At 55.9% G+C, this 19289-nt stretch overlaps 1 protein-coding gene across 4 annotated transcripts; it reads left to right on the top strand.

The window, feature by feature from the left end:
- Positions 1–272: 272 nt before the first annotated feature.
- ITIH4 (inter-alpha-trypsin inhibitor heavy chain 4) lies at positions 273–15766 on the top strand. Of its 4 annotated transcripts, none has more exons than XM_043442527.1 (24): positions 273–291; positions 804–917; positions 2082–2248; positions 4277–4381; positions 4528–4690; positions 4829–4939; positions 5423–5551; positions 6202–6318; positions 6577–6745; positions 6827–6952; positions 7137–7318; positions 7417–7602; positions 9260–9399; positions 9611–9762; positions 10061–10087; positions 10364–10414; positions 10781–10900; positions 11793–11834; positions 12018–12044; positions 12130–12246; positions 13041–13215; positions 14784–14938; positions 15069–15165; positions 15553–15766. In XM_043442527.1, exons 2-24 carry the CDS (start codon positions 831–833, stop codon positions 15620–15622), a joined length of 2715 nt encoding a protein of 904 aa, XP_043298462.1. In that variant the 5' UTR covers positions 273–291; positions 804–830; the 3' UTR covers positions 15623–15766. The 4 variants fall into 4 exon arrangements, with proteins under 4 accessions (XP_043298462.1, XP_043298463.1, XP_043298465.1 ...); XM_043442528.1 differs by lacking the exon at positions 273–291 and adding an exon at positions 522–539; XM_043442530.1 differs by lacking the exon at positions 273–291 and adding an exon at positions 648–665.
- Positions 15767–19289: the final 3523 nt, after the last annotated feature.

The raw sequence follows: 19289 nt of genomic DNA, 5'->3' as shown, positions 1-19289 counted from the left end.
GACTGACCTCCACGTAGGCCACTGGAGCGCACATGCCACCACCCTGAATTGCCCCCTCCAGGAATTCTGTGCTTCCCTCTCAGGAAACTCCCAACAGCCTGATCTCGGGGCCACAACGCGGGGCATCTTTGTGGCTCTCGGTTTGTATCGCCAAGTGAAGATCTTGTTTTGGAGGCCTTGCTGGAACTGCACCAAGATTCCTGGCTAGAATAATGGGGCCCGAACAGCATCCTGGGCCTCCCCCCTACAGCAGAGAGAAGGGGGGCCCCTTGGCCTATCCCCTCTCCTTCCGTAAGTATCCTTCAGGTGTATCCACCCTGCCTTAGCCCCAGCAGATCTTGCTCCACTGAGGTACCCGAGGGCTGCTTAGGGCCCTTGGGTCCCACTGACCAGTCACACTGACCTGATTTCCACGCCCCCTGCCTCCCAGAAGACATACTTCAGCCCTCCTCTTCCCAGCCATGCCTCTCCTCTAAGGCTGGGCTTACAGAGAGCCGACCAGTTCACCGCTGTGCCCCCGAGCCCTGGGGAGCTTTTTGGTGGGATAACTGGTGTGAGGGGTGGCAGTGGCTTGCTTAGATTCTGGACCTTTCAGAAGGAGCACCCGTACTCAACTCCCACCCAAGCCTGCCCCTCCTCCGTGCAGGTTCCCATCCCCAGCCAAGGTCCACAGGACATTCCGCAGCTTGCCTGCTTATCTTGAGTCCCCTGTGGTGTTTGGCTTTGCAGATCCCAGTTTCCCAGAACCTGCCCCCGCAGGGGCGGGGCAGCAAGCAAGTTACTAATTCCGCACCTCCTCTCAGGTTCAGAAGCGGCCAGCCAGAGCCAAAATGAAGACCCCAGCCCCTGGCCGCACCCACAGCATCGTGCTGGTCCTGCTCTCGCTGGCCGTCCTCCAGACCACCAAGGCCCAAAAGGTAACATCCGTGGGGGGCCTGTGTGTGTGCACCTGAGCGTGAATGGGGCAAGTGAGTGAAGGCAAGGAGAGCCTTGGTCTGTGTGAGTGTACAAGTGAGCATGGGTCAGTGTGTGTGCAGAGAAGGGGTGCTGCCCTAAGGGGTCTATGGAGAATCCCCCATTTACTGGGAGGGGTGATCCTGTTATTCCCAGTTCCCAGGGAGGAACTACAGCCTAGCAAGTTGCCCTGGAGGGCAGCAGTAGGTAGGGTGGGTAAGAATGCGCCTCAGGAGCCCAGCTTACCCCTCCTGTCAGCCTGACCTTGCGGAAGTTATTGATGCTTTCTGTGTCTCTTTTTCCTTGTCTGTAGAACAAGGTTACAGTAATAGAACTATTCAGAGGTTTGTGGTGAAGAGGAAACCTTTAGTATTATGAAGTGCTGAGTACAGTGTCTGGCACCAGGAAGACACTCACTCACGTGTAAGCAAGGCACTCAGCCTGCCATGCACCTCTGTGCTGAACACAAGTACGCCATGTGCAAGCAGGCAAGAGCCGTGTAGGCTCTGCCTGTGTACACATACCCTTCCTTGGAGACCGCACACCTGGGGCAAGATACACATGCTTGGGGGAGTGCCCCATGGGCATGGATGGAGCAACAAGGGCAGCCCCACGACTGTGGGGAAAAGGACAAAGCAGAAGATGCTCAGCCTTAGAGGTGGACCTTCCCTACCTTCAAGTCTCCCAGCTCCCGCAGGCCCCTGGGGGGAGGCTGGTGGGCACCGTTTTCCCAGTCACAGGACTTGTGCACTGCCCTTTCACTGGGCAGGACTAAGATGGCATGGGAGCTGCTGCCACTCATCTCTGCCCCAAGGATAAGTCCCTCCCAGACACAGTGGGGCTCAGGCTTCACCCCCCACCTTGCCTGCTTTTTCTCCAAGGAGCACTGTGGCCCCCACTGGAGACCACAAGACAGTCCGGTCCCTTCCCTGCAGGGTCTCTGCACTATTGGGTGGGGAATGAAACACAAAGCAGCCTCTGATTTGAGGTGAAAGTTCACAATGCTTCATGCGATTCTTCTTGGTCTGTGGCTTGGTTGGGGTTGGGGGCCAGGGCTTGGTGTGAGACCAAGATCAAGACCCACTCTTGAAGAGCACTAAACAGTCCCACCCTTTCCTCCTTCACAGGCCCAGAATGACGTTGACATCTACAGCCTCACTGTGGACTCTAAGGTCTCCTCCCGATTTGCCCACACAGTTATCACCAGCCGGGTGGTCAACAGGGCTGATGCCATTCAGGAGGCCACCTTCCAGGTGGAGCTGCCCAAGAAAGCCTTCATCACCAACTTCTCCATGTAGGTGCCCTGCTGCACTCTTCCTGGTCTCCTCTCCCCAACCCAGCAGTCTGACACCATGGCCCTTGTGTTCGCTTCCTGATGTGAGATGTGCCAGGATATAAGCCTGAGGTGTGTGTGCTCTACCTGTAGGCAATACAGAGGTCAGAGGCTTTAGCCAGGAACTTCACGCATTCTCAGAGACCCTTCCCTGCCTCTATCCTTTCATCCCTTCCTCCTTCCCATTCTGCCTCCCTCGTTCCATCCGTCTACCCATTCCTACCTCTTTCCCTCCATCTATCCCTCTCTTCCTTCATCCCTCCCTCCATTGGTCCCTCCCGCCTTCTGTCTCTCCATCCATTCATCCATCCGTTTTCCCTGAGTTCTGCCCAGGTGGCAGATGGAGAACCACAGACTCTTCATGTCTTGGCCTTTGAGAAGTACAGACTTGAGGCATCCTGAAGCCAATCCCAGGCAGAAGGGAATCACCAAAAGGCAGATTCTTGCCCAGAACACAGAAAACTTAACTTAACCCCCTACAATGAAGTAATGCCTCAGGGAGGGGGATCACCTCCTTGTCACAGAAGTTCTGAGCCAGGCTGGTCCACCTGCCCCATAGTGGGGTGTTGCAAAGGATGGTTCTTCTCTGAGCCAAAAGTTGTGTTGGGAGGCCCCTGGGGTTTCCGTGGACTCTGTAAGCTGGTGATGATCGTCACTTTGTCCTCTGCTTTCCTCCTCCACCCCTTCCCAACTGAGTTTTGCAATGTTTGCTAAATGCAAGCGAACTCTCTGTCTCTGGCCCTGCAGAAGAGGCAGTGATTGAGAACAGGCCAGAGAGGGTCTGATCCTAGAAACTCAGGGAGGGTGACGGGTGGGGCAGAGAGCTAGCGTCTCAGGCAGAGTCCCCAGTGTACCCTGGGACCTCTGAACACCTGCGGTGGGGGCAGGGTCCTTGTGGTTGGTTCCTTATCTCTCTGCCCACCCCCTTCCATCAGCCCTTCTTTTCCTAACCAGGAGCCAGGCCTGTGCGGCCCAACTTTCAGTGTAAGCTTCATAGGCTGCACTCCACTTCCCATGTGGGTGCTGTGGCTGGCAAGTTGCAAGGTTCCAGGCCCATTTCATCTTCTGAAGGCCCAGGACATGCACCCGTCTCTGGGCCTAGCTCCTGTGGCTGCATGAGATAGGGAAGCAGGGGGCAGGGCAGGGTGCCTTGCTGCCCAACCTAGCTCAGAGCCCCAGTTCGGCATCCGGAAGGAGGAGCCCTGCAGCCCAGCACCAGCCCCACTGTAGCCCAGGGTTAAATTGTGACCAGGAAGGTGGGAAGGAGGGACACTGGTCCCGGCATCCTGGCTGTCCCCTCCCCCCTGGAGACTCTTACACTTAAAGACCACCCCGGATGGAGCAGACTTAGTTTGCCTGCCGCTTCTCTCTCAGTCCCTCAAATGGCCACTAGGATTGTTTCTACCCACCAAGGAGCCCTGTCCCCTCGTCATCCGAAACCTCCTTCCGCAGAAGCCAGCTTCTCTGCAGTGTGGCCTGCACTTTGTCGGTGAAAAGAGGGGGGCAGCCGTGGAGAGGGGTCAGAGCCTTCAGCCCTGTGTCTCCACTGGCCTGGGAGCCAGCATCTCCCTCCTCAGCATGCCCCACCCTGCTGAACACAAGACTGAGTGAAATGAGGCTCAGAGCTCTCACTGGTGGCTGACTGGTTCCTCTGGAAACAGTCTGTAGGGTGGAAGCGGCAACAGGAACGTGGAGCCAGACAGGAAGGGAGGAGAGAGGCCAAGTGCTTGCTCAGCCCCGCCTCCTCCTTCATCCCGGCTGTTCAGGAAAAGGCATGTTAGCCAGCTCAGGGTCGATGGAAGTCTGCAGAGCCCCTGGCCACCCCGGGGCCCCGCACAGAGACGTGTCCGCAGTAGGTGTGTGAGAGACGCGTGGGCTCGGGTAAAGATAGGAGTCACTCTGTCGGAAGGCATGGGAAGTCCCAGAGAGGGTGGGATTGCAGTGGGCCTCACCCGCCAGGCTCTCACAACTCACTCCATCCTGCCCCAGGGTCATCGATGGTGTGACCTACCCGGGTAACATCAAGGAGAAGGCTGCAGCGCAGGAGCAGTACAGCGCGGCCGTGGCCAGGGGCGAGAGCGCTGGCCTCGTCAGGTGAGTCCAAGGGGGTGGGAGGACCCCTCTGGGGGTGGGGTCAAGGCTGCCCCCAACTTCAGCCGTTGTGCGTTTCTCCCCCTCCAGTGGCCATACCCGCCCTCACCCCCAGTCTGAGGGGCACACCCAATGCCCTCTTCCCCCAGGGCCACCGGGAGAAAGACAGAGCAGTTCCAGGTGTCAGTCAGTGTGGCTCCCGCTGCCAAGGTCACCTTCGAGCTTGTGTATGAGGAGCTGTTGGCACGTCATCTGGGAGCGTATGAGCTACTGCTGAAAGTCCGGCCCCAGCAGCTGGTCAAACACCTGCAGGTACCTGACACCACTTTCTCCTAGAAGGCCTCCTTGATGACCTCACTCTGCCGAGGGCGGACCCAGCTTCCCCCTCTGCCTCCTGTGAGGGCCAGCCCTGGCTCCTAGCAGACCCAGTAACCCGGTTCTTGCTTCTAGATGGACATTCACATCTTTGAGCCTCAGGGCATCAGCTTTCTGGAGACAGAGAGCACCTTCCTGACCAATAAACTGGCAGAGGCCCTCACCACCTCACAGAACAAGACCAAGGTGGGCCTGCTAGGGTCTGTGGGTGAGGGTTCCCAGGGACATGTCTTGAGGCTGGACTTCCAGAGAGCGGAACCGCTAATCAGAATCTCTGAGCTTGAGGGACTTGTGAGGTTCCTATGTCCGTGCTGTCATTTGGCAGACAGGGAGGGCAAGGCCCAGGGACGGATGGTGGGTGCTGGTTTGAACCCTGGGCTCAGGAGAGAAGACTGATGTGAGGGTCCCCAGACCTGGTAGGGAGGAGGGACTGGCTGGTCCGCACACATCCTGGGCCCAGCCTCCGCTTGCACAAAGACGGGAGCAGGAGATTCACTCACACCCCCTCCCCTATATGAAGGTCATCTGGCTGACAGCTCAGCCTGAGAGAAAGTCTCCTGGAACTTGACCCAAGACTGCCTCCTGGAATTCTCTCTTCAAATAGGGATGAGGGGTGTTGTTAATACCACCTTGCTGCTCCTTCCAACTTCAGCCAGGTCATTTTTCCAGGCTCACATCCGATTCAAGCCAACACTGTCACAGCAACAAAAGTCTCCGGAGAAGCAGGACACGGTCCTAGATGGCAACTTCATTGTCCGCTACGATGTGGACCGGACTGTCTCTGGGGGTTCCATTCAGGTATGTGGGCTCCAGGCAAGAGCTGAGCCACCAAAGAGTCCATCCACCCTCAAGGACCTGAGCCTGGGTATTCTTGAAGAAAAGACAGAATAAGCACCCCTAGTCATCATTGCACAGATAGAACACAGGCAGTCTAGTTGTGTTGTCACTGAAATTGTTCCCTTCCAGAGGGGGGAAAAAGTTCATCTCTGCTGAAGAAATATTGTGGGGGGCGGGGGTGGGGTGGGTTTTCCTTGTTGCCCTGGCTGCCAGGAGCTTCACAGTTCACTTTTATGCTCAATCGCAGTAGCTTCTTTCACATAAGTTTCTGGCCACATTGTGCTTCCCCTTTACCTTTTTGATGGACCTTGTTTTTGGAGTCTTCACTTCTTTGATGGATCTTAGGTATACTATGTCTGAACTTTGTAGTATAAGCTGCCTCAAATAATTAAATAGGTAAAGGAAGGGTAGAGTTCTGCTGGGCCAGGTCTGAGTAGGGAAGCCTTTGTAAGGGAGGTGCTGGATCAAGCCAAGCAGTATGGCAAGAATCTGGGGAGGTTTGTGGTGGAATAGGGCCGGAAGGAGCTGGAACCCCAGGGTTGGGGGTGAGGAGGCTGGTTGGGGGCAGAGCTGCAGCTCTTATACCTGGGTGTGTCTCACTCTGGTCACAGATTGAAAACGGCTACTTTGTGCACTACTTTGCCCCTGATAGCCTGTCCACGATACCCAAGAATGTGATCTTTGTCATCGACAAGAGCGGCTCCATGATGGGCAGGAAAATAACGCAGGTAGGTCCCATGGGCCAGGGAGGGGTTCTGAAAACTCACAGATGTCTAACACCATCAGCTCTGGTTCAACAGGCCAACCAGACCTGCCCTCCCTCTTCCTAGGTAGGGGGCTCCCATGGATCGAGGTTGGTCTTGCCGCTAGAACATTCCCCACGTCCTCACTCCAGCTGTGAGCCTTAGGGTGCAGTTTAAGGGCACAGGAGCCACGAGGGAGGCCCCACTGAGACACCCACCTTATGTTCCCTTGCCCTGACGCAGACACAGGAAGCCCTCATCAAGATCCTGAGTGACCTCAGTCCCCATGACCAGTTCAACCTCATCAGCTTCAATGCGGAAGCAACCAAGTGGAAACCTCTGCTAGTGCCAGCCTCGACTGAGAACGTGAATGAGGCCAAGAGCTATGCCACTGGCATCCAGGCCCAGGGAGGTGAGCGCTTCTGCAGCCCTGCATGGTAGACACTTCCAGGGCACCCTGCTGGGAGCCCGCCTGAGGCTGTGTGCCCCACAGGGACCAATATAAACGATGCAATGCTGATGGCCGTGCAGCTGCTGGAGAAAGCTAACCGGGAGGAGCTGTTGCCTGCAGGGAGTGTCACCCTCATCATCCTCCTCACCGATGGTGACCCCACCGCAGGTGAGGCATTGCCAGCACCCGCCTGGCGCACCGCCCAGAAGGAGAAGCTGAGTTCCAGCCTGGCGTGCTGTGGAACCTGGGGCAGGGAGAGGGGTCTTTTAGTCCCCTTTGGCTCTGAGATTCCAGAAATATCCATTGAGCCAATCACCGTTTTCTCACCCCTTTCCGAAACCACTGGGTCCAGGGGAGACCAACCCTTCGAAGATCCAGAAGAACGTACGGAAAGCCATAAATGGCCAGCACAGTCTCTTCTGCCTGGGCTTCGGCTTTGACGTCAGCTACAGCTTCCTGGAGAAGATGGCTCTGGAAAATGGTGGCCTGGCCCGGCGCATCTATGAAGACTCAGACTCCGCCCTGCAGCTGCAGGTGCCCACACACCCTGGCTGGACTGTGTGAGCAAGGGATGGCACGGCCAGGTGGGCAGACCCCAGCCCTGCCCTCATGAAACCCCCCCTGCCCTGCAGGACTTCTACCAGCAGGTGGCCAACCCACTGATGACGTCGGTGGCCTTTGAGTACCCGAGCAATGCTGTGGAGTCGGTCACGCAGGACGCCTTCCGGGTGTTCTTCAAGGGCTCCGAGTTGGTAGTGGCTGGGAAGCTCCGGGACCAGAGCCCTGATGTGCTCTCAGTCCGAGTCTGGGGGCAGCTGGTAGGTGTGGCCGGCCATTCTGGAGGGGAAGCGCAGCTGGGGCGGGCAGTCAGAGGGGCTGGCCTCAAACCCCAGCCCTGCTAGGCTCCAGCCCTTTGCCCTTGAGCAAGTTACAGAGTGCCCTCTGCCACCTGTGGGTGACGCAGCCCCACCGTGTTGGCTCCCGGTGGAGATTAACGAGATGATGTAATTTTCTGAGGGCGCCTGCGCAGCGCTGGCACGTGGTAGGCACGTAACGGTCAACCAGTGCAGCTGCTGTGATTGCTCCCGAGGGCACCAGCTGCTTGGCATCCCCTCCTGTCCTCACCCAAGCGGTCGGGCAGGGAGGGCTGCTCCCATTTCACAGATTAGCAGTCTGACCTCCAGAGAGAGCAGCCAGTTTGCCGCGGGTCCCGCTACTGCCAGGTCAAGAGCCCAGCTCACCAGGTGGTATCCTGTCCTTGCACAGCCTTCCCTGCCTCTCATTCCACAAAGAGAATCACAGTACCTCTCCAGGCCCCGGGGGTACTGCCCTCATGAGAGAGACAGCATGGGTAAATCGTCGCACAAGCAAGGAGCTGTGGGCTACATAAACTCGGGGAGTCAGGGAGGCAGCGCTGGAAGCCCCAGTTTGGCCTGGGGATCAGGGAGGGCTTCCGAGGGAGGGTCAGCTGAGACTGAGGGGTAAGTGGGAGGTGGCAGAGGTCAGATGGTGGAAGGACAGAGGAATGTTTCATGATTTCGTGGCAGGTAGGCAGCATGTGTGGGGAGAAGAGCAGTCAGGAAAGGCAAGCGGGCATGGAGGTGCCCCGGGCCTCGTCTCAGAAGTAGCCAAGTGTCAGAATAGGCAGAGCACGCCCTATGGCGAGTCTGCCCAGCTTCACACGCAGCTCTGGCACCTCCCAGAGGTGAGACCTGGAGCCTGGCACTAAACCTCCCTGTGCCTCAGTTTCCTGCTTTGTACCAATGAAAAGAAGTCAACCTCACCCACCTCGTAAGGCTGCATTGGGGGTTAAGGTTTTACCCTGTGTAAACACTCCCTGTATGTCAGCTGCTCATACTGTCCTGGAGTCCAGGAGTTCTTAAAGTGCAGAACCCAGGGTGACTTAGTGTAGTTCACAAACAAACATGTTTTTGTCTCAGTAGTTATGTAGTTGATGTGTTGTGAAAAATAGCTCGAACACCAGACCTAAGGTTTCACAGGTATTGTTGCTTGGGGCAAGAGTGTTAGTCTATTTAAAATTCATCCGAGGGATTTCCCTGGCAGTCTAGTGGTTAGGACTCCATGCTGTCACTACCAAGGGCCTGGATTCAATCCCTGGTCGAGGAACTGAGATTTCACATGCCACGTGGCACAGCCAAAAACAGAAAAAAATAGCTGTGTGTGTGGAGAGGGCGAAAAATTCAGGCAGCTCCTGGTTCTGCGCCCATTGTGTTGCACCTGGAATAGTCTCCATGTTTTCTCCACCTCCTTATCACCCTTGGAGGCTCTATGACTGAGCCTCTCACTCCCCTAAGCTCCGTACCCTCTGCCCTACTTGCAGCCAACGCCACCCCTTTCCCCTTCGCTGCCCCTACAACGCCAATGCCCGTTTCTCGTGGCTGTCTGGGCAGCACCAGTCCAGGTGCTGGCATCACGCCCTCACTGCTCCTGCCCTCATTGAGCCCCTCTTTCCAGCACAAGGAGAACATCACCTTTGTGATGGAGTCCCATGTGGCTGAGCAAGAGGAGACATTCCAGAGCCCCAAGTACATCTTCCACAGCTTCATGGAGAGACTCTGGGCATACCTGACCATCCAGCAACTGCTCGAGCAAATGTGGGTGAACGCATCCTCCAGGGCCCACTGGGGTGGCCACCCACAGCCTCAGCACCTCCCCAGGCTCTTCACTGGCAGGGCTGGCACAGCCGGCACAGGCATCTCCTGGGCAGGGAGACTTGAGGTGGTGGTAACCCCGGAAGGGTCTGGGAGGGAGGGAGACTCTGGGCACCTGGGGGCTTGCCAAGCGACTGGCCTCCTCTACCTGCAGGGTCTCTGCGTTAGATGCTGAGAAGCAGGCTCTGGAGGCCCGCGCACTGAACTTGTCACTCAGCTACAGCTTTGTCACCCCCCTCACGTCCATGGTGATCACCAAACCCGGTCAAGAACAGTCTCAGGTTGCTGAGAAGCCTTTGGAGGATGGTGGGTGTGGCAGCAGAATTCTGACCCAGCGTTCTCCCCAGCCCCTCCCCAACATCCCAGCCGCGACTCCACCCCTGCCACCCGCAGACTCCCAGAAAACTCATCCCTGTTTCATTGATGAGGAATCTGAGGCTAGGCCTCCTGACCCCCGGCCCCACTCCACCCCCCGCCACCACATGTTCACTGTACCCTGTGTAGCGCTGGGTCTGGGAAACAAGGTTAAACAGAAATACTTCAGGTGTATCCAAACCACCCTGACAAGTGTGTCTCTCTTTCTCCCTCTTTTTGTCTTATTCAGAAAACAGAGACAGGCGAGTCCACCCAGGTAAGAGCCTTATGCCCTCTGAGGCTGGCCTTGGTGACTCTTGGTTGACACAGGGCCTATGGTTCAGCGACCATATGGCGACTAGCCAGGGCCTCTCCCACCCAGCCCTGCTCAGGAGGGGTGTTGTCTGCCCAAGCACGCTGGTGCACTTAGTTACCTGTTCATGCAGACACTGGCTGTCACTCAGGCCCCATCCTGGTCACTAGAGCCACAGAGACACGGGAGGCCCCAGAAACATGCATTCAAGAGGCAAACTCAAGTTTCTCTGATTGCCAGGGCTCATGCTGTTTGGTCATTCTGGGAGGGACGGAGCATCCAGGAAAACAGGTAGCAAAAGAGGAGAGGGCAGAGGAAGGGGATACTGACAGAACCTTGACCCTAGGGCTGGAACTCCAATCCAGTTGTGTCTGATTAGGAGACAGCAGTGCAGACCCTGTCTTTGTCTTTTCTGAAAGAAGAGGCTGGAGAGGAAAAGGCAGTTTGAGGGGCACTAGCAGAGCGGGGAGGGAGGGCCAATATCCCAGCAGGGAGGAGTTTGAGACGGGCCCTTTGTTCCAACCCAGAGTGATAGGGGAGGGGAGGGGACCTACCAGCCCCCTCCACGTCCCTCTTCTGGGGTGAGTCCCAGCACCCAGGCTGTGGGGACCCATGACTCTGCTTGAGAAAACACTGCTTGTGTGAACTTTGCCAAAGGTGGAGCTTTGAAAGTGTTAAACAGCCCTGCAAGATTCAGATTACCTGGACATCTTCCTGCTTCTCCTCCTCCATTCTTCCGTACGACCTCGAGATTGGTGCTACCAGAGATGACATTACGTAAGCCACTTTCTGACCCTCTGAGGGCCAAGTTTCCTCAAGATGCACCTACCCATAGTGTTGGATGAGATAAATCACCAAGCCCAAGGCTAAGCACAGACCAGGGAGGTTTGCTGTAAGGTATGACATTAATTGGGCTTCCCAGGTAGCTCAGCTGGTAAACAATTTGCCTGCAGTGCAGGAGACCTCGGTTTGATTCTTGGGTCAGAAAGATCCCCTGGAGAAGGGCTAGGCTACTCATTCCAGTGTTCTTGGGTTTCCCTAGTGACCCAGATGGCAAAGAATCCACCTGCAATGCGGGAGACTTGGGTTTGATCCCTGGGTTGGGAAGATCCCCTTGAGGAGGGCATGGCAACTCACTCCAGTATACTTGCCTGGGGAATCCCCATGGACAGAGGAGCCTGGCGGGCTACAGTCCAGAGGGTCGCAAAGGGTTGGATGCCACTGAGTGACTAAGCACAGCACAGCACGTAATGTTAAATAGCATGTCCTTTATTTTTACTGAATTGAATTCGTTACACTCTGGAGGCTGGCTTGCTAGGGATGGAACATTCTTGAAAAGGAAGGTTTCCTCCATTCCCAAAGCCAAGAATAGTCCCTTGAGCTGTTTTCTGATCTCCAAACCTAGACTCAGACATAGCTGCAGAGCCAGGCTGGACCCCATCTCCTCAGTTTTTTCCCTGACATCATGCCCTTCTGGTTGGAAAAATCTCTTTACAAAGGTAGTTCTAGACTGGGTGTGTGTTTGTGGCAGGGTTCGTGGAGTTGAAGCTTGGTGGGTGGCAGGTAGCAGTGATGGCTGGAGGGCTTGCCATTTGCTTTGAATTCTGACTGCCTTCTCCCTTTGGGTTCCTGCACTCAACGCCTGCTTCTGCACCGTCACCTACCTCAGATCCTAGTGGAGCATCTTACGACACGGATTTCAGAATCAGAGGTGCCCCCAGGCTGCCCTATGGCAGAGAGACCTGGAAGGGGAGGGCCCCGGGAGCTCTATGAACCTGTCACATAGGTTTCTTGGTAGAGAGGGAACCCTGAACACCCATTGGCTTTTCCATTCCTCAACCCTGCCCCTCCCCAGGAAAAGGCTGCCTAAACTGAGACTGTTTTCTTCTTTCAGGAGCAACCACGACAGCCCCACCCTTCGGTAAGTGCCACCCCGTCTCAGCCTCCCTCCCCATCCTCGCCCCTAGCCAGCTTTACCTGCCCCCAGAACACACCTGCTGTCCCAGCTCCCGTCCAGGCTCCTTCTGTCATCCTGCCACTGCCTGGGCAGAGTGTGGACTGGCTCTGTGTGGACCTCCGACGCCCTCAGGAGCTAGTGAACCTGCTGTCGGACCGTGACCAAGGTAAGAGGCACATACTCAGTTATCCACCCAGAGAAATCTGGCCACAGCGCACCCCCCAGCTTCCTACCTCAGACACTGGGACACAAGCCCACAGACTCCCCAGCAGGCAGCGTCCCAGGCAGGCAGCACCCAAGCTCTGACACTTGTGCTCATATGTCTGCCCCACGACCTCTCACTGGGCGCCACTTATGTGGGCCTGAGTGACATACACCCCAAGGTGACCAGAGGTGGGCTTGCCCCTAGGCACTGCCATACTTCAGGGTGAGGAGACACCTGGGCACGGCCTGTAGTCAGCGCCCAAAATGTAATGGAGATGAGCCCAGGAGAGGAGACAAGAGCTGTCTGAGGGCCAGGACGTAAGGCTGCATGGGGTTGTGTGGGGGTGACGGGGCCTTGGCAGAGAAGTAGGGGTCCATGAGGCCGAGAAAGGGGTAGGCAGGAGCACAGAGCCCTGAGGGAGGCCAGTGGAGCTGGAAAAGGTGTGGAGGAGGGAGGCGTACTGGCCAGACCTGCCCTCCAATTCCCGGAGGTTGGAGATGATCTGGCCATCTGAAGGTGGCCGTCACTGAAGACTCGGGGGCCCCTCCAAAGCCAGGGGTACTCAAGGGATGAGTGGAAAGATGGTGGGAAGCAGGCCTACAGCATGAGGGGAGGCGGGGAAGGGGACCGGCAGGTGAGTGGTTGAAGAGCAGCTCTGGGGGTCGTAGCCAGGGAGGGGTCGGGGGGAACCTCCTGTTCAGGCCAACGCCCAGGTGGAGCCACAGCTTCGACCTCTCTGCTCCTGGCCCTCTCAGGGGTTGAGGTGACTGGCCACTATGAGACAGCGAAGGCCCGCTTCTCGTGGATTGAGGTAACCTTCGAGAACCCTCAGCTGCAGGTCCATGCATCCCCTGAGCATGTGGTTATGACTCGAAACCGAAGAAGCTCTGCATACAAGTGGAAGGAAACACTGTACTCGGTGATGCCCGGGTGAGCATTAGGCGGTAGCCACTTTCCACTTTTGGGGGCTGGGCACGAGTGCTCTGCAGTGAGCCGCACCCACAGGAGGGGCAGCGATGTGAGAGCCCTTCAGGTCCCCCTCCAGCTCTGGAGGGTGCCAGGGGGTTGACCTGGGGACCTGGCTGTGCTCACACCTAACCCGGGTCACTGTCTGGTGCAGGGGACAGCGTGGTTTGGAGCTGCTCTGCTGCTAACCCTGAGTGACCATAGGCAGGGTGTTACACCCCCTCATCCCTAACTAGGGCTAATCATCTGATCCCTCAGCCGGAGGGCTGAGGGGCCAGTCTCAGGAGAGCATGTGGTCAGGGAGCACTTGGCCCATAGATGGTGCAGTGCCCCCTGGGCACACAGGAAGGTGTGCTCTCTATGTGATAAGGTAACCATGATGATGAGAGTCTGCAGGGCATTGTCCAGCAGGGGAGGTTAGGAATGTCATTCTTAGCCTTGGAGCTCTGACAAGGAGAGACAAGTCCCTCTGACATCAATACCAGGCAGCTAGAGGGTAGCAGAGATAGATTGCAACTTCTTCTGGTGGGGCTACCTCTCTGTGGAGCCTGGCAGAGCTTTGTCCAGCTCTGGGAGTCATGAGGGGCGGGGAGTGAGTCCAAGGACCCAGGCCCTCTTCGAGCAGTGTCCTCTGGACTCCCCACCCATGCTGCGTACAGAGAGCCTTGCCTACTCCCTCTCAGTCAACCCCTCCAGAGAAACTGGTTCCCACTTGGTAAGTGAGTACAGACCTCGGGAATCTGAGGGGCTCCCCTTTAAAAGCTCCCAGTTTCATAAAAGGTCCTAAAGTCTCCTGTTATCTGGTAGATACAGAAAGATCAATAGCATTTCTGTGCTTTGGACATACACACTAGAGGATGGAATAAAGGATTCCTATCAGTTGTGGTGCTGGAACATCCACATACTTTCATGAGCTCAGAAGAGCCACATAAAGAAAAATAGACTGTAGCTTTTACATTGAACTGTGTTAACAAGACAGTGTAAGTTTAGGGTGATTCCATTGAAAATAACCTTAAAGTCACAGCAGGACTTTATTCAACATTCTTAAAGGAGTTTAATGTTCCTGAGAAAACCAAAACAGTAATAACTTCAGAGATTATTCTAAGTAAAAAAGGAAGTCATTCAAGAGGGACTTGCCCTTCTAGATCTTAAAACACACAATTAAATACTAATCATCAGAAGAAAGCGGCACTGGCCATAAGAACAAAAGGTAGAGAGGAAATGTATCCATGAACCCCTAAGTCATATAAAACTAATTTGTGAGAAATCAAATCTAAGAAAACCAGAGGGAGAGGAACCATTGTTTCATGTTATACATAATGCCAGGATAACCAGGTGTCAGTGAGTTAGCACTGGTCCCAGGTTCCCAGATGACTGAGGAGACCAAAGCCCACAAGACTGAGGGCCCTCCCCTGGAAGGCCACGCTAGGAGATCCGAGGACAGAAGAGCAGCACCCACCCGTGGCCACCCCAGGTCCCCTGTGGGCATCTCCAGGCCCCCCTTCCCGCTCAGGACACGGCTTTGCCCACAGCCTCAAGGTGACCATGGACAAGGTGGGGCTCCTGTTGCTCAGCAGACCAGACAGAGTGACCATCGGCTTGCTGTTCTGGGACGGCCCCGGGAAGGGGCTCCGGCTTCTCCTGCAGGACACTGACCGCTTCTCCAGCCACGTCAACGGGACCCTTGGTACGTGGCCCAGGCTTGGGGCACCCTCAGAAGCCGCCTCTGCCTGTGAACAGGAAGTGCCCTCTCCTCGACATATTCCCCAGCCTCCCTCTGTCTTTTTTTCTTCTCTGACCCACCCTTTGTATCTCAGGCCAGTTTTACCAGGATGTGCTCTGGGGGCCCCTGGACACGGCAGATGACAGCAAGCGAACACTGAAGGTCCAGGGGCATGACTACTCTGCCACCAGGTGACTCAGGACAGCTCTCCACTGAGCCCAGCCATGGGTGGGGGCTGGGAGCTAGGCTCTGGGACCCCCACTCCTCTGTCCCTACCTGGGAACCAGACAGTCAGGTGTCAGGTCAGACAAGTCTGACCCAGCTGTCAGTCACCCCACAAAGGATGGTCAACTCAGACCCACAGGAAACACATTAGCCCAGAGATCACTGGGAAACTCTCCCTGAATTCCTGAACCCTAGGGACCACACATCACTGGGTCCCCTTGGGTGACCTGTGCTGGAGGGAAGTCTCAGAGGCCCCAAGACCCTCCACCTTCCACATTGCTATCCCCAGCTGTCTCCCTCTCTTCCTGCCACACCTGACACATGCTGACCACCTGTCTGTCTGTCCATCCCAGAAAGCTCAAGCTGGATTACCAAGAGGGGCCCCCAGGCAAAGAGATTTCCTGCTGGTCTGTGGAGCTGTAGTTCTGGAAGGAGCTACACCCACCACCCCCTGCCGCCACGCTGTGTGCAGATGGCTGCCACCCAGTGACCACAGGGCCACTCTGGGTCCTGGAATATCATAGGGAGAGGTATTTGCACTCATTAAAATAAAGAGAGGTGGTGTGAGCCCAGGGAGTGAGCATCTCTGGTTTCATCTGGCCAAATCCCCAAGCCTCAAGGTCATGTCCTGGACATGTAGCGTTGTGTACCATTAGAATCATCCACCGTCAGCCACTCAAAGGCCTGTGGCCAGTAAGGCCCACAGAGAGCGTGCAGTCCTATCCCTTCACTTTACAGTCAGGGAAACTATGATATAGAGTGACTGGAACCGTTAAAATGTTGCCCTTGCTGGGGCCCTGGAGCCAGAGAACACTCTGGGGAACAGGGTTCATTCTGCTTTATGGTGACACAGGGTCCATGAAAAGAATAAAAGGGTGACCTGGGTAGAAGTTTGTTACAGGCCAACTCCCAACATTCTCAGCCAACTGTGGGGCCCTTTTGCAGTAGGATTTGCAGGATACAATTTGATTTTCACACCTGTGCTCAGAAACAGGCCTATCTTCTCATTGCCTTGGCAGAGAAGCTGGCAGTGAAAGACAAGGGAAACAGAGATGAGGCCCTAGTCCCAGGACAGAAGCAACGGTCTATTCCCAGAAGCCTGGGTCGTTGAGGGGCTTCTGTCCAGGCCTAGGGTTAGGCACCCCAAACATCCCACCCAATTCCTGCACAGGCAAGGCATACTTTCAAAAACGTTTATAATTATTTCACCTACTTCTTCAAAAATGACGCAAGTATTTGGCTTACAAATAAAAGGTATATAAAGAGAATAAAACAGAAAAAAATATATATATATGAGAATGAAAAGGAGAGAAGAGCCAAGAGGAGGAGAACTGAATCACAGACACCAGGGTAGGGGAAGCTGCAGCAGCAGGAAGCTGCAGCAGCAGAAATCTTCACTTTGAGCTTTCTGGCAGCCAGGGCGAAGCAGAGAATGAGTTCATTTTAACTTGCTAAGAGGGAGCAAACCAGATAAGGAAAACATTCTCTTCCCAGCTCTTGAGTTATACAGGGTATTTTCTGAGTGAGTCTTTATAGGAGAGGAGAGGAGAGGCTGGTGGGAGGAAGGGGTTTCCAGCAGCAGGTTTTCCAACACTCAGGGACACTTTCCTGCATGGCTGCCTCCCCATCAAGCCTGGTGGCCGGCAGGGGCCTCGGACTGAGACACTTTGTGAAGATCACTCTCAGAGGCTCAGAGATGAGCTCAGCGAGATCAGGGAGCAGCATCGGGGGCTCGATTGGACTCGCTGTGGGCTTGCTCTGACGTACCAGGACAAAACACCGGCCCCTGGGCTGGGCTGTGAATTGGTGTCCCTGCAGAGGGGTCCTGGGTGACTCTCTGGCCCAGCCAGCACCTGATGGCCATGCATTGTGAACCACTGGAAGCAGGTCCATGCCCGTCTTTGTTTTGTTCACCGCGTGCTTTCCAGCACCTACTTGGGCCAAGCCCCGGCAGAGTGCTGCAGGTACATTGGGCACCGGACAGAGCTGCCACCCAGAGAACAAGCGGGTGCCACAAGGAGCCGGAGGGAGACAACTTGCCCAATCTGAGGAATAGCAGGGAAGGCTTCCTGGGGGTGGTGTGGGTGGGACTGGGTTGGGATTGAGTTTTGAAGAACTAAAAGAAGTTCGCCCAGTGGAAAAGGAGGGCAAGGACGCTAGGCCTAGAGCCAGGACACTGCACTGAGTTCAGCAAGGTGAAGGGAAGCCATGTTGTGGGGTGAGGTGGAAGGGGATGCTGGCAAGATAGGGAACGGCCCCAGGCCAGTGCCGGCTACACACACCTTGCCATGGAGCTCTGCTGCTATCCTGAAAGTTCCAGGAGCCATCAAAGGCCATAGGCAGGGACAGGCCCAGCCAGGATGATGTGGGACTGGGGAAAAAACAGAGTCTGCCTAGTCTTGGCCTCTATGGAGAGACCCCCTGACCATGTGTTAGAAGAGGGGGCAGAATTCAGGCAGGGGAGGTCTTCCTGCCTTTCTTCCAACCCCCTGGACTTGTTCATCCGTGGGAGCAGCAGGACAAAGATAGGCGTCTCAGGAGGACCAGAAGCCACCATGCTGATGCCTCTTTACACGCTCCATCTGGCAGGACCCTTCTTCCCATTTCACAGATGTGAATACTGACCTCAAAATAACTGGTTTAAAGCTGCATGGCTTCTCAGCCAATTTGGGACTGAATGGGTGGTAGGGTCTGCGCACTTCAGGGTGCCCCATTCCAGGCCTGGGCCCTTTCTGCCAGCCCAGCCCAGGCCTCTGCTACACTGAGTCTGGAGCTGTGTCTCATGTCACCCTCTCACCAGAGCAGTGACAGTGCCTGGGGGGCTCCTCTGAGGATAGATATTTCCCCCGGGGTTGCCCTTCCCAATGCCCACTCCGAGCCCCCAGGCCCAGGTGGGCCCTGGGCAGCTGTGTTCTGGCTCAGACAGAAGGGCCCCTGGAGTGGGAGGCAGCCGAACTTCCTGGTCACCCACAGCCAGACCCCACCCCAGCCAGCCCCACTGGCATTAGAGACCCGTCCCAACCTGACTGCAACCTCCTCCAGTCTTACTGCGTCCCCTGCTTGGCCACACCTCTTCCTTCAGCGGGGTACCCTCCACCCTGCATGCCCTCCACCCCTCAGGCAGCGAGAACAGCAGGAGCTGAGGGTCTGGGGAAGGAGGAATTATGTTTGCAGAACTGAAAGCAGTCTGTGTGTCTGGAATACAGACTGAAAGGAAACCCCTGGTGTGCAGGGCTGATGAAGCTGGAGGGACGACAGGGAGGATTTTTGTCTTTGTCCCAAGAATCCTGGGTGGGAGACATCATTTATAGGGTTTCAGGCAGCAAGTGATGACCAGTCCTGCTCTGTAAAAAAAGCTCTCTCTGGGAGCAGGAAAGCCAGAGAGAGAAGTGTGCTGTTGCTCAGGTGGGAGAGGCTTGCCCAGGCTGACAGCCCACAGAGCTGCTTCTCTAGGAAGCTCTGTCTGACCCCCACTCCACCCAGGACTTACAGGGTGCGGCAGCAGGTGGTCACCATAAGGAGTGATTGGAGGATCCCAGGGATCCCCAGTGAAGCTGAAGACAAACTGGAGCACCCATGCAAACAGGATCTGAGTTACTAAGCTGTGTGCCCCCACATCCTAGCCCGGAATGTTGGGTTTAGCTGCTGAATGGATGGGTTGTGGAGGGGTGGGCAGGTGGATGAGCCAGTGGATGGATGGTGAGATGATCAGAGAGCGGAGAGATGGATGGCGCAATTAGTGGCAGGCTGAATCTACCTTGGAGCATCTCTGCTCCTGTTTCATAGAACGAGCTTCAGCCCTGATAAGAGCTCCTGAGCCAGGGACCCTTGACTTTTGCTCCATCCTTCCTAAACTCTGAAAGGCAGTCAGTCCTTCCCGACTTCTCAGAGGCCCTTTGTTCCGGAATCGATTATCTTTTTCCTTCCCCCACTGTCTTGTGTTTTACTCCTCTAGTAACCGCCCCCCCCCCCCAACCAGCTGCATTGATGGAGAGGCCCAGGAAGTTGCCTTCCTAGCAGCCAACCCTTCCTTCGAGCTGCCTGTCCCCGGGAGCAGGGGCTGATGGAGGCAGGCAGAGTCTGGGGGCAG

Source organism: Cervus canadensis, chromosome 22 (genome assembly GCF_019320065.1).
Source record: "Cervus canadensis isolate Bull #8, Minnesota chromosome 22, ASM1932006v1, whole genome shotgun sequence".
Taxonomy (NCBI): domain Eukaryota; kingdom Metazoa; phylum Chordata; class Mammalia; order Artiodactyla; family Cervidae; genus Cervus; species Cervus canadensis.
This window is presented reverse-complemented; position numbering and strand designations above follow the sequence as displayed.

What these genes read in the sequence shown, in the direction of transcription:
- ITIH4 (XM_043442527.1), top strand. Translation starts at nt 831, where the DNA reads ATGAAGACCCCAGCCCCTGGCCGCACCCACAGCATCGTGCTGGTCCTG. An exon ending in AGACCACCAAGGCCCAAAAG is followed by an intron (nt 918 to 2,081) that starts GTAACATCCGTG and finishes CCTCCTTCACAG; the next exon opens with GCCCAGAATGACGTTGACAT. An exon ending in TGGGCAGGAAAATAACGCAG is followed by an intron (nt 6,319 to 6,576) that starts GTAGGTCCCATG and finishes GCCCTGACGCAG; the next exon opens with ACACAGGAAGCCCTCATCAA.